At 37.9% G+C, this 13544-nt stretch overlaps 1 protein-coding gene across 1 annotated transcript in view; it reads right to left on the bottom strand.

The window, feature by feature from the left end:
• The window catches only part of Agk (acylglycerol kinase), a 72645-nt gene that overhangs the window by 17619 nt on the left and 41482 nt on the right, over positions 1-13544 (bottom strand). The window contains exon 9 of the mRNA XM_048340352.1: positions 5082-5151. Within this exon, the coding sequence (XP_048196309.1) occupies positions 5082-5151 (70 nt within the window). The remainder of the gene's footprint in view (positions 1-5081; positions 5152-13544) is intronic.

Raw genomic sequence — 13544 nt, 5'->3', positions numbered from 1 at the left:
CTGTTGAAGGGCATAGACTAACAAGACAGTAACAAGGTAACATAAAACAGTTCAAGTAACACCAAGTATTAGGACTTAGCTGAGAAAAACAAAACTTAGATATTATCTTAAGGTTGTTAGTATGTTCGTGTATGTTATAAATTTCCAGAAGGAAAGTAGAGAAAGCAGTTTCTCCTCAGTTTTTAAATGCCAATCCTTCTCTGGGAGAAGTTCTGTATGCAATTCGCACTCCTTGGGCGCTGCCATTCTAAAGCATGAGGCCCAAATAACAAGGAGTGAGGAAGTCTTAAGGCCTCAACACTGTGGAATGGTCCCCTAACTTAACTCCCCTGCTAGAAATGTTTAGGATTTTTACAAATATTCTCTATGGATTGATGGAAAAGCCTTGTAATGACAAGACTCCTTTGATGTGGGAAGCTATGTACTAAGCTAAGGATGGAAATGGCTCTGGGCAACATAAATAGGCAACCAGGCCTAATGTGTGCAAAGAACTATAGAGAAGCCCAACAGCCAGATGGACACAGAGATGTGATGACTCTGAAGGGCCTATGGTCAGTAACGGAGATGAGTCCCTGAGGAGGTATACACAAGCATGGGCAAAAGAAATATGACCAGTTGCATAGAGATTAAAACAACAAAGTAACACCCTATCTTAGTCCATTGGGATGCACAGGTTGAGATGGGCAGGTCGATATAGACATTCTGAAGCCAGCCTGGGTAGAGAAGTCCCTCCCTGTGATGGACTTTATCTCCAATAAGCCACCAGAAAACTGGAAGTGGTGCTGTGGCTTCAAGAGATAGAATGCTAGCCTTGAGCAAAAGAGCTTAGGGGCAGTGCCCAAGCCCTGAGTTCAAACTCCACAACCGACCAAAGAAAACAGGGGGGCAGGGGGGTGGATAGTGATAGTAGTGATAGATGTGATACATTCTGAACCAAGCAGTGAAAGGTAAAATTATGCAGCAGACAGACTATGCAGCAGAAAATCTAGATTATAGCTCTGACTCCCACACAACAGCGATATGACCCAATGATTGATATATATACAAATATCAATAGATATATCTGATAGGTAAAGATACTAATACACATCTTGATTTTTCTCACCAAGTTGGTGGTTCAATGGAGATTTAAATACACACTGGACGGTGAAAAGGCTAAATAGGAAACGCTATTGTAGCATCTAAGGACTCTATCTTACCTTTAGAGACTCTCCAGTTACTAATATATTAAAGTTTGAGCTGCCTTTTCAAAGATGAAGAATTTGGTATCAGGCTCTGTCTATAATGCTTACGGTATCAGGTTTTCTCTATAGTGATTTTCTCCATATTCTGAAAGCAATTTCCAGAAATAAGGAGAAAAGAGAAAATAAATGAAACCTAGCTGGGTTCTTTGGAAAGCAGAGTCAAGGCCATTAAATGTCACGTTTCTGGGAATTGATTTGAAGGTTTTCTGCTTCCTGGCTTGTGTGGTCAATATACAAAGCCTGTGGTAAATTTGACACTCGTTTAATCAATTCACAAAATCAGTATATTTTAAAGAAAAACATAGAAGACTCAGGAAGCAAGAAACATTTAGATGCAAGCATGACAAGAATTTCCAGTTAAAATTTAATTCCTCTGAAATGTATCACTTCTAACACATATATAACAGCAGTAAATCACTGTTATTAGAAAATACATCCTGACTCACCTCCTTTGGAAATAACTGTAGTTTCAAACAATATCTTCCTAAGTGAGAAAACAGTAGTGTTTTTTTCCTTTCAGCACAATCCTTTCATTTTTGCAAAAAAGTACTTATCTTTATTACACACTATAAGATCAACTACAAATTAAATTACTTTTGTTATGACCACTGAGACTGATCATGGTGGGGAATCTAGCCACTGTTGCATAAAGAAGAAAAGAAATAGAAGGCAAAAAAAAAAAATTAGTATGCTTATTGGCTCAGCGACTGTCAATATGTACATAGCATGCTATACAAGTTGAGTATCCCTTATTCAAAGTGCTTGATATTAGAAGCATTCACATTTTGGGGTTCTTTTGGATTTTTGAATATCTACATAGACTTTACTGGTTGAACAGCCTTAGTCCAAAAATCCCAAATCTGATATCTGAAATGCTCCTAAATTTCAGATTTTGAAGCTATTGGGATTTTAGATTTTCAGATTAAAGATGCTCATCCACTATAACTAATAGCTAGGCTGGGGAAATCAAGTTTAGAACCATAGTACAATGTGAACCCTTCTTTTGCAAATACAAAGTAACAAATGAGTATAAAACGCTCAATATACATGGTATATTGAAGTCAAATCTAAATAGAGATTATAGGTTTCACTATTTATAGGATGGGTGGTTTAACTTCAGAGTTTTGCCTTCTTAGAAATGTACTCTTTTGTGGAGAGGGGACAAGAAAAAATGGGGGGGAAAATGATTAGATGAAGAAAAATTAGTTATTGAACCACTATCTAACTGAGAATACTTGTCTTGTAGGAATTAAATCCTTGCTAATTTTTTTATTTTTATTATCCTTAAGGAGTTGTACATAGGAGTTGCTATTCGACTGAATCAGTTTATAAGTACAATGCATCTTGTTGATGTCACCCATTTCATCATTCTCCCTCATCTGTCGAAATCCAGCCCCTCCCCTCAGGTTTCTTGGTTTCATAGGCTATGCTTTGAATCCTATGACTGCATTCTCCCTGGCCTTCTTCTCTTCATGAATCTACAACCCCCCCACCCCCTTGACTGCCCCCCCACACACACCTTTCAAGTGCCAGTTTCCTGGTACTTGTTTTGACTATGAGTTTGTTTTTCTAAGGAATTATGCCACTTGAACTCTTAAATTCTTTTTTAAGAGAGGATCCTGATCAAGAATTAAAAATGGCCTTCATCCTCTCCCCCTCTCAAATTTTTATTTTGGAAAAAAATGACATGCCAAAAAATTTAAATAGTACAATCAATACCATTTAGATCTCTTACTTAAATCCCCATTGCCAGCATCTTCCCATATAAGCCTTATCTGTGTGTATATGTTTAGGTTTGCCGTGTTGTTAAACTGCAAACACTGTACTATAGACTTCACATTCTAATACTTCAGCATACATCCTCTGAGAGCAATGATATATACAGGTGTGACCATGACTCTAAAGAAATTCAACATTGTAGATGCTATCTTTCATATTAAAAGACTTTCAATTGCTCTAATACTTCCCAAGAAGATAAAAACTTTAACATCCATAATGATTGCCAATGGTTATCATTTCCAACCCAAGATCTTTTACTGGGTTATATTTAATTTCCCCTAATCTTCAAATGTCTACTTCTTTTGTATTTCACAACTCTTTTTAAAAGGAAGGTAGACTATCTCAGAAATGAGATTAGCATTTGGGCTGAAAACTGCATAAGCAATATTGGATACCAGAGGTTATCACATCAGGAAGCAGATAATGTCAGTCGCTCAATTGTTGGTAAGGCTAAATTTGATTATTTGGTTAAGGTAGCTATTTGCCAGATTTCTACACTCTAAAGAAATAGTCTGGGGCTGGGGATATGGCCTAGTGGCAAGAGTGCTTGCCTCGTATACATGAGGCCCTGGGTTCGATTCCTCAGCACCACATATACAGAAAATGGCCAGAAGTGGCGCTGTGGCTCAAGTGGCAGAGTGCTAGCCTTGAGCAAAAAAGAAGCCAGGGACAGTGCTCAGGCCCTGAGTTCACGGCCTAGGACTGGCAAAAAAAAAAAAAAAAAAAAAAAGAAATAGTCTTCCATTTTTAATTGTTAATAAATAAACTTGAGACTGAATAGGCATTTATTGTTCAATACCTTTTTCTTTATTGCTTTTAGGATCCATTTATTAGTTCAACTTGAAAGCAACAATCAAAATGGTGACCGAAAGACTGATCATGTTCATACTGTGTCATTCCTTCTACATTTAAAAGCTAGAAATTACTGGGAATTTAGAGATCATTTATTTTTATGTAAAGCATTATAATCCACCAGTGCTATCATTCTTTTGGATATGTAAACTGTTCCAAAGTCAGTTTTCAGAACCTACCAGGCTGGCTCTTAACATTTTTCTGTGATGTCCGCCATCAGTGTTTGTGTTGTCTTGCTTTGGTCTTATCCTGCCTCAGAAAAGCATCTCTTCAGAGTCCTGGCTATTTTTATTAGGATATAATATTTAAAGACCAAAATCTGGGTGCAAGTATGCTCATTACTGAAGGGTACATGGTTTCTAAGTCCTTTCTGTAGGCACAGCCAACAAACATATTTGCAAACCAATTAGTAAGACTTATTCTAGATCAACAAGAAAATGTCAGCTATAACATTAAATAATTAAAACTGTTAGTTGAAAAAAGGGGAGCTGTGTTCCCACTTAGGAAAAGTTACACAAAGACATCCTTCCTACTGTAAAAAGAAAAAGATAACCTACAAAGTCTGAACTTCTCCTAGGCCCATCTGAGGGCTGAGATTGTAAAACAGCCAAGTAATCTATATCGCAAAGAAAGAGAAGCTGCTCTACTGGGTCAGGAGAAAGGCCTTCACCACTAGGAGAATATAGAAGAAAGCCACCACACAAGCAGCCACTGCCCTAAGCACTTCATATGCCATAGAGATCAAGAGGAAAATTTGAAAACGGATATAAAGCTGCATCACACGCTGCCAGCACTGACGTGTACACTTAAAATGATTAAGACAGCAAGTTTTATGTTACAGGCTTTTGCTACAGTATTTACTTATTTATTTATATTTATTTTCTACTATCCTGGGAATTAAATCCAGGGCCTTAAATATGTTAAGAACTTGCTGTCCCACTGAGCTATGCCTTCACTGCCTACCATAATATTTTTAAAAACGTAAGTTCACAATCATGTTAATGAGTGATAACAAGTAAAAACTTTTCATGGCAACTGGGCAAATCTTTTTTTTCCTGTGTGAATTAATACTTGGATAAGAAGGGAAGAGGGACTTTGATGCTCATTACATTAATCTCATTTGAACCATTGCACTTTATTTTTTTAAATGTGCATGTGGCTTTATTACTTTGATGATTTTTTAAAAATGTGTATGAAATATTTTACCTTGATTTGTAAGACATCAAGTGGTACTGTCTCTCCTTTCACAATGGCGAGCGTGGCATCAGTAATATGTCTAAAGAAGGAAGGGGAACAAAGAAAATGATCACATTGCGGGGGGGGGGGGGGAACACCTTCCTAATGCTCACATTACATACACACACACACACACACACACGCATGCACGCATGCACGCACGCACGCACGCATTCCCAGAATACAAGTAGATGAGCCAGGCAAAAAACAAAACAAAACTGCATTTTAAAATGGGCCAAGAAAGCAGAACAAAGTTATGTGAGACAATTATTAACTAAAACACTATAGTAGAAGGCTCAAAGAGAGGCTCTGGCTAGAAGCTTACACAGGATATCAGTCATTTACTTCCTTAATATTTATTGGGTATCTCCATTGTGTCTCATATTTATCACAGTAAAATAAGGTACTTAAATAAAGCAATGTAACATCTTTTAGTCATTGTAAGGAATTCAGGCACTTGAAAACCCATTCTTTTTTACTCAAGCCACCAGTTTTTTTTTTGTTTTTTTGTTTTTTTTTTTTTGGCCAGTCCTGGGCCTTGGACTCAGGGCCTGAGCACTGTCCCTGGCTTCTTCCCGCTCAAGGCTAGCACTCTGCCACTTGAGCCACAGCGCCACTTCTGGCCGTTTTCTGTATATGTGGTGCTGGGGAATCGAACCTACGGCCTCGTGTATCTGAGGCAGGCACTCCTGCCACTAGGCTATATCCCCAGCCCTACTCAAGCCACCAGAAGGGTGACTAAAGGACAGAATTTGTTGCTGCTATCTAGACAAACTATGAGCCAGACTCTAGACATATTTTTCCCCCTTCCAAGACTATGAAGACACACTTCATTATCATCACTGATTCTTTTGTTCAGAGACACGAGATTATTCTTATGTAGGACTTAACAATCTTTTGAAAAGTCTGTATGTAAGAAAGTACTCATCAAAAGGTATGTACTATAGATATACATTGTGGATCTGACTGACTTAGAAGCAATTGTAGAGTTGTATTTCAATTTGATTCAAGATTAGCCACACAGAAATGCACAACAGATAGTCAACAAAAGAAATATTACACCAACAAGTGGTGAGCTGATAAGGTACTTGCTCTCAAGAGTGGGGAGAATGAGCAGACCTTCGCCAAGTACTTCCTTGGAGTGCCTGTCTGCCCCTCCACAGGCTTGCTGTTCTCATCCTTCCAGTCTGACTACGTTTCACCATCTCAGAGAGGCCCACTCCAGCTAGACTAGGTCCTTATCTATAATTCTCTACCATCTACTCACTGTAGATGATAAATCGTCCTAAACTCATTTCCTACTCTGTCCTTCCTCCTTCTCCTCTTCACTCATTTCTCTCACTATGCATTGCAGGCTGGCCTCAAACAAATAATCCTGCCTCAGCCTCCCAAGTGCTAGGCTTGCAGGCATACACTGCCACAACCAGCTCTATCATGTATATTACTTTGCCATCTACCACCTAGAGAATGAAATATTATGCAAGGCTAGTGACAAATATAATGTTCATTTACTGTCTAAAATAAAACCTGCATTTAGCAAGGTGCATGGTACATAATACACAAGGAATTTGCTGAATGAATACCTTAATAGAACTTCAATATATAAAAACTACAGAGAATAGTATCATGAATTCCTATGTATTCCTCAATAGCTAACCCATAGCCAATCTTATTTACGCCCCCCACTTGTCCCCTAACTTGTACTAATTAAAGCAAATCTGAGCTACCTTAATATTTCAGCCATAAATATTTCATTATATATGTACAAAAGAGATTTTTGAATTGGCTCGTGTGCTACAAAGTTTTCTAATCTACAACTATATGCTTCTTTTAATTTACATTTGACTGATTTTAGCCCCGAGGCATTAAAATACATGCCCAGCACTAGTATTGTCTGATGATCTGTATTTAGAATAGGAAATCTGCTAACTCAGCTTTTGGGTTTTGGGCAACAACAGTCCTCATGTGAGGGCATGCTCTTCCACCAGGAACTCGGTAACATCTGTTCATCTCTTTCTGTGATGACGATGGCCAGTGAAAACCACTGCCTTGATTCATCAAGCAATGAGGTTCCACACTGACAACCCTTTCGCTCTGGTAACCATTCTAATTTATCATCTGCGTTCATAAGGAATTTGCCCTCGTTAACAAGCTAAACACCCCATAATACAGATGATATGGGGAAGTCAGGACAAATGATTCTTTAATTTTCAAATTAACAGGCTAATTCCCAATACCATCGCAAACTATGCTCAGTTTAACATTTTTATTTATTTTCTCAGCATCACTATCACAGCTATGTGTACCCAGTATGTTTCAATTTATTAGCCTTATATTCAAATTGTCACTGTTGCAAAGATCTTCTACACTGTCTTTTCATGCCTCCCCCCTCAACCCTGTCTTCTCACCCCTGTCTCACCTGATCCAGATCCCAGTTCAAATTGAATCATTGGCATGGTGGGGTGTAAGGGTTAATATACAAGTGACAAAAGAGGTCATTTTAATGCTAGCCAAGTTGAGGAGAAGGTAAGAACTCCTCCCTGAGGCTTACCTAAGAAGGTAGAATTAGCTAAGTTTTAAAGAATTACTTTATTTTCTAGATCCTTCTTAGGTTCATGGCAAAATGAAGGGGAATGTACTGAGAGTTTCCCATCTATCCTGTCCCCACATATACACACCCTCCTCCATGATCAATATCTCCCTCGAGAGTGGTTGGTATATACAGCTGTCACAAGGGAGGAACTTACATTGGTGTACAGTGTAGTTTTCATCAGCCTGTGGGTTTGGTCAAATGTAAACTAGCATGTGTCTACCACTGTACTATAAACAACATATTTGATTGACCTAAAAATCCTCTACTCTTGTATTTTTATACCCTCCCCCTCAACACTAGCAGGTACCCATCCTTTTACTATATTCAGAATTCTGGGAATTAATTCTAATCAAGATGACAGGCAGTTAGAGTCATAATGCATAGCCTTTTTCCATGAGCTTCTTTTACTCAGCATGTAAGTTTCCTCTATGCCTGTTTATGGTTTGATCATATACGTTTTTAGAACTAAACAATACTCTACTGTCTGCATTAAGTTATTCCATTCACCTACTGTTCCACTCACCTATTCTTCTTGTATAAGTTTGTCAAATTCTGTCTTTCAAGGAAGAAGCAGTCTATTTTATTGAGGCTATCAAATTTGTAGGCAAGAGTTGTTCATACTATTTATTAACCCTTTAATGCTCCAGAATCTGTAGCAATCATCTCTCTATTCACTGCTACTATTAATAGTTCATGTTCTCTTCTTTTCCTTTGAATGTGTATGTGATACTAGGAAATTAACTCAGGGCCATGAGGTAGCTAGGCAAGCATTCTACCACTTGAGCCCTACCTGTAGTCCTTTTTGCTTTAGGTTATTTTTCAGATAAGGTCTTGAGTTTTTGCTTGAGGCCTCATCACATCACCTCCTACACCTCCACAATCACTGGGATTACAGGTGTCACTCACTGTACCTGGATGACTTTTTTCTTTCTACTTAGGCTAACTAGAAACTCCCTCATCTTACTGAACTCTTTAAGAAAAAAGTTTGGGTTTAAATTTTTTTTTCTATTTCCAGTTTTCAATGTCATTGGCTTCTGCTCTAATTTTTATTCTTTTTACTTTGGATTTAATATGCTATCCATTCCTTGTTTGCTATGGGGGAAACTTTGATTATGGCTCTTCTTTTTTTAATTTGTACATCCTGTGCTATTAATTGCCCTCTAAGGAGAGCTTCTGCTGCTTCCCATAGATTTTGCTAAGTTGTGGTTTAGCTTTAGTTAAAATACTTCTACATTTCACAAGTTTTTATTTCTCTTACACGTGTTAATTACAAGTGTGTTACATAATCACAGATTTTGATTCTCTCATTATCTTTTCGGTTTAATTCTCAACTTTTTCTCTCTTTAAGATGGGATAGGCCAGCAAGGGTCAGCTGGGGTTGGGCATTTTCCTTCTCCACATGGAAGGCTAGAGCTGACTGAAGATCAGAATTTCCCTTCCGCTATGTCTGTAAGCTCTGGTTATATTCCAGCAGGCTAGGGTCTGGTTTACTAGTTTCTCCTGAAAGATAATCTTGGAGTGTATCTCAAATGTTTCCTTTCCCCTTATCCATTGCAGAAACATGGCATTTTTCTCTGATATTTACTAGGGAATGCTGGTTAAGCTCCCAGAAGAGCTCACAATATTGTTGACTACTCAAAGCCTCCAGAGTTAGTGGACAATAATGGTTCATTGGTCCCATTCATGAGTCTCAAACATAAGTCCCTGTTTGGATGTATTATTATGTTTATTTTCTCCATTAATCAGAGAAGACACTGGCAGTATCCTACGTTCTGAGTTTCCAAAAACAACTATATTTAGGTTTTTGTGTGAACATTATCTTCATTTCTTTTTGGGTAAATACCTGGAAGCATGACTCTTGGTCACATAGTAAAGATGAAACTAATTTTGTAAGAAAGAGCCACATCATTTCCTGTAATATCAATGCTACCTAGCATTCATAATGGCAATGGGAATTTTCATTGCGGGACATATGTCAGTGGCTTGGGGCTGTCAAGTTTTTTTTGTTTTGTTTTGTTGCCGGATGCTTTGCTGCTATTGTTCCTGCAAGCCTTTCTAATAGATGTATAGTGACATTTCATCAAGGATTTAATTTTCTTTTTTTCTAATAACTAAGGATTGTCTTTTAGTAACTTTATAGCTTAAGGCTTTACCTAGGTCTAAGAGCTATTACTTATTATTATTTTGCCAGTCATGGAGCCAGAGCCTGGGCACTGTCCCTGAGCTTTTCCACTCAAAGGCAGTATTCTACCACTTGAGCTCTACTTCTGGCTCTTTTTTTTTTTTCCTTCTGTAGCTTACTGGTGATAAGAGTCTCATAGACTTTCCTGATTGGGTTGGCATCAAACAGAGATGCTCAGATCTCAGCCTCCTGAACAGCTACAACTACGTGACCTTTTTATATATACAATGTGAGAAGTGGATTGAGGTTTAATTCTTGGTATATTATTAACTATCGTTTAAACACATTTGTTGAAAATATCATCCCTCCTCCACTGAGCAGCCTTGGCCTTTCCCAGAAGTCAACAGTTCATGTGTGTGAGCCTGACTTGGGACTCTCTTCTACTGATTGAGGTGTCTCTTTTCTTGCCAACACTACATTGAGTAAAACACGGTAAGTTCTCAACATGTGTTATTTGTTTTTCAAAATATGTTAGCTATTCTAGTTTACTTTTCCATATAAAATTTTAATTCATCAGTTAATTTTTATAAGTAGTCTTCCTGAACTGGGGTTGTATTGAATCTCCAGGTCACTTTGAAGAGACCTGACCCTCAGGGTTGAGTCTAGCCATCCCCGATCACAAATTTACCTCCATTTATTTAGGTCTTCCTGACTTTTTGATGTGTAGTTTTCAGCGTATAAATTTTGAATGTTTTTTTTTTAGATTTATCCTAAATTGTTCATGTCTTTGTAAAGGATAAGCCACGTTAACATTCTATTGCCTTTATTGTTAGACAGTTATATTTTAGAAAAATTCATTATTCATTACTAATAAAGTAAAATCACAAATAGGAGTTGTTTAGAAACTACATTAGGCTGTGTATGTTGGCTCATGCCTGTAGTCACAAGCTCTTGGGAGGAGAGACCAGGAGGAACATGGTCCAGACAAAAAATGAGTGAGACTCCCATCTCAATCAATAAGCTAGGCATGGTGGTGTATGCCTGTAATCGTGAGGATGCATAAAGTGTAGGTGTGAAGTGAAGGTTGAGGCCTAAGGCTAGTGTGAGCAAAAAGAAATGCTATCTGAAAAGAACTGGAGATGAGACTAAAATAGTTGTCTAACAAGGGCAAAATCCTGAGTTCAAACCCTAAACAGAAGAAAGAGAGCACAGGACAGGACAGGACAGGACAAGACAAGACAAGACAAGACAAGACAAGACAAGGAGAGAGAGTGATTTCTACCCAAGGAATTAAGTCTGTCATCTACATGGCCCTTCCTAATCTGCTCTGCCACATACAGACCTGGAGAAGAAAGGCCCCGTTTCCATGATAATTGATAGGCAGAGTTATGACGTGATTCAAAAAAAACCCAAAAACAACTTTCTAGGCAAAGCATTTAGTAACAGAACAGAAAGTTATCTATTTGATTGTTGTTTGATTTAGTTATAGCATCTAGAATCAATAACAGCATGTTATTTTTTGTTTGATCCTCTTAAATAAATTTCTGATAAATACGAAGTCTTTTATGTATCAGATGACTTTACTCATCACAACTATGCTTACCTAACTAGTCTCCACTTCAGCTGTTTAACTGAAATACTACTATTATGGGCTCTGGATGAAACAATAATGTATATGGATTCCCATATCTATAGATTGTGAGCTCTTGTAAGTCTCTCCATCACTGTGACTAAGCTGATGCAAATGTCACACCTACCTAACCTAGTGATTTAACAAAACCAAATACAACTGAAGATACTTAAAAATCTCAAAAACATACATGTTGCTGGGCACCAGTGGCTCATGCCACTGTAACCCAAGCTATTCAGGAGGCTGAGATCTGAGAATCTCAGGTCAAATCCAGTCCAGGCAAGAAAGTCTGTGAGACTCTCATCTATAATCAAGAAGTGAAAAGCCAAAAGTGAAGTTGTGCTCCAAGTAGCCTTGAGCAAGAAAACTTAGGGGCTAATATTAGGCCCTGAGTTCAAGCCCCAGGACCTGTGCAAGAATAAATAAAATTTGAAACTATATATGTGTGTATGTGTATGTATATATATGTGTGTGTGTATGTATATACACATATCTGTGTGTACATATGTGTGAGTATACATACACATACATACAGATATATGGGGCTCCTTGGTAAGTATGTTGAAATCACTGTACTTTCTCCTTTTTCTCTACAAATACATATTTATCCAAGTTTTTCCTTCCACTATGGGTGCCACCTGGGTAGCACGTAGCCATTTTAAAAAATGAGACCCCCACATAGGAGGAATGCACTGACAAGCTTAGGCTGACTCAATACGAACACTAGAACATGGGCTCTGAAAGAAATGACTGAACAGGACGTGGCCTCGTTCAGAGTACCCCTCCCTCTGGACAGCCCTGAACACCCCCACAGCCCAGAAAGTGCTTTTAGAGAACTACTGCAACTCAAAAGCCTTACTTGGCAGAAGACAACTGAAAGGCAACCTTAATTTATCATTCTCCAGTAGTAACTGGAGGTTCCAAATAACATCAAACAGCAATTTCAGAATTATTTACCTGCAACACTCCAAAGTCTAAGAAAATGGTTCCTTTTTTCTTCTGCAGTGATTATGGTACAAGGAATCTTGATAGCAGGGCAAGAAACAAAGCCCTGCTCTTTCTAAACAGCCTCAGGCAACTGCCATGTTCAGAGGTCTGCAAAATTCTGAACCCAGACCAAATTATTTCATTACTTAAGAGCCCTGAGGCATGCTTAGAAATTAAGTTTTATAAATCTTTAAATTATAACTAGAATTAGCAACAACACTTCTTTTACAACAGGGAGAAATCAACTCCTAAAATACTCGATGATATTTCAGATCCTCAGGGAGTGCACACTCCATACAAAATAGCTTTTGGAAAGGCAAGGGATTCTCCAAAGAAAATGATCCAACACTGATCACTCACACACACACACACACACACACACACACACACACACACACACACACAGAGATAGACACAGATATATTTCCCCCTTTGAAATGTTGGCTAGAGTAATTCAAATAGCCTCTCTTAGTACAAGTTCTCTGGACCCAAACTAAGGAGGTTTATTTCAGGTATGCAAAAATCCTTGAATAACTCATTTATCACTACCTATTGACCTTCAAAAATTCCAAATTGCAACCAAAAAGTATTATCTATTGAAACGGCCTCTCCTGTTTTCTAGGCCTGGACAATAGCTCAACAGAACAAGGGTCTGACATATGTCTGTGTATAAGTCTAGTATTTACTACTGAACACAAGCTTTAAAAATAAGTGTTGAAAAATACAACAGTTGACTCCTAAAATTACAACAGCAAAAAAGCAGTCTCTGAGAATCAGCTTAATGAAAACATTCCAAAGCAGAAAAATACCCTAGCTAAAAGAAAAAAATCAACTGAATCTTACTGTCATCATCATCATCACTAGTCTAAATGATTACAAATAGAAAAGTTATGAGGAATTTTCAACTAATTCACTCAGCAAACATTTACTTACTGACTTTTTCCAAAGTGTCACAAAGCTTAAAGACTGTCTGTCAGATATCTCTCTACTTATTTGGATTTTTCTGACAACCCAGCACTCAAGATTGTTATTAATCACTGAAAGTTGGCCCTCAAATTGAAGATCCTTACTGTTTTGAAAGACAATGGCTTTGATCATATA

This window comes from Perognathus longimembris, chromosome 2 (genome assembly GCF_023159225.1).
Source record: "Perognathus longimembris pacificus isolate PPM17 chromosome 2, ASM2315922v1, whole genome shotgun sequence".
Taxonomy (NCBI): Eukaryota; Metazoa; Chordata; class Mammalia; order Rodentia; family Heteromyidae; genus Perognathus; species Perognathus longimembris.
Note: the sequence above shows the minus strand (reverse complement) of the source record. Positions and strands in the feature narration are given on the sequence as shown.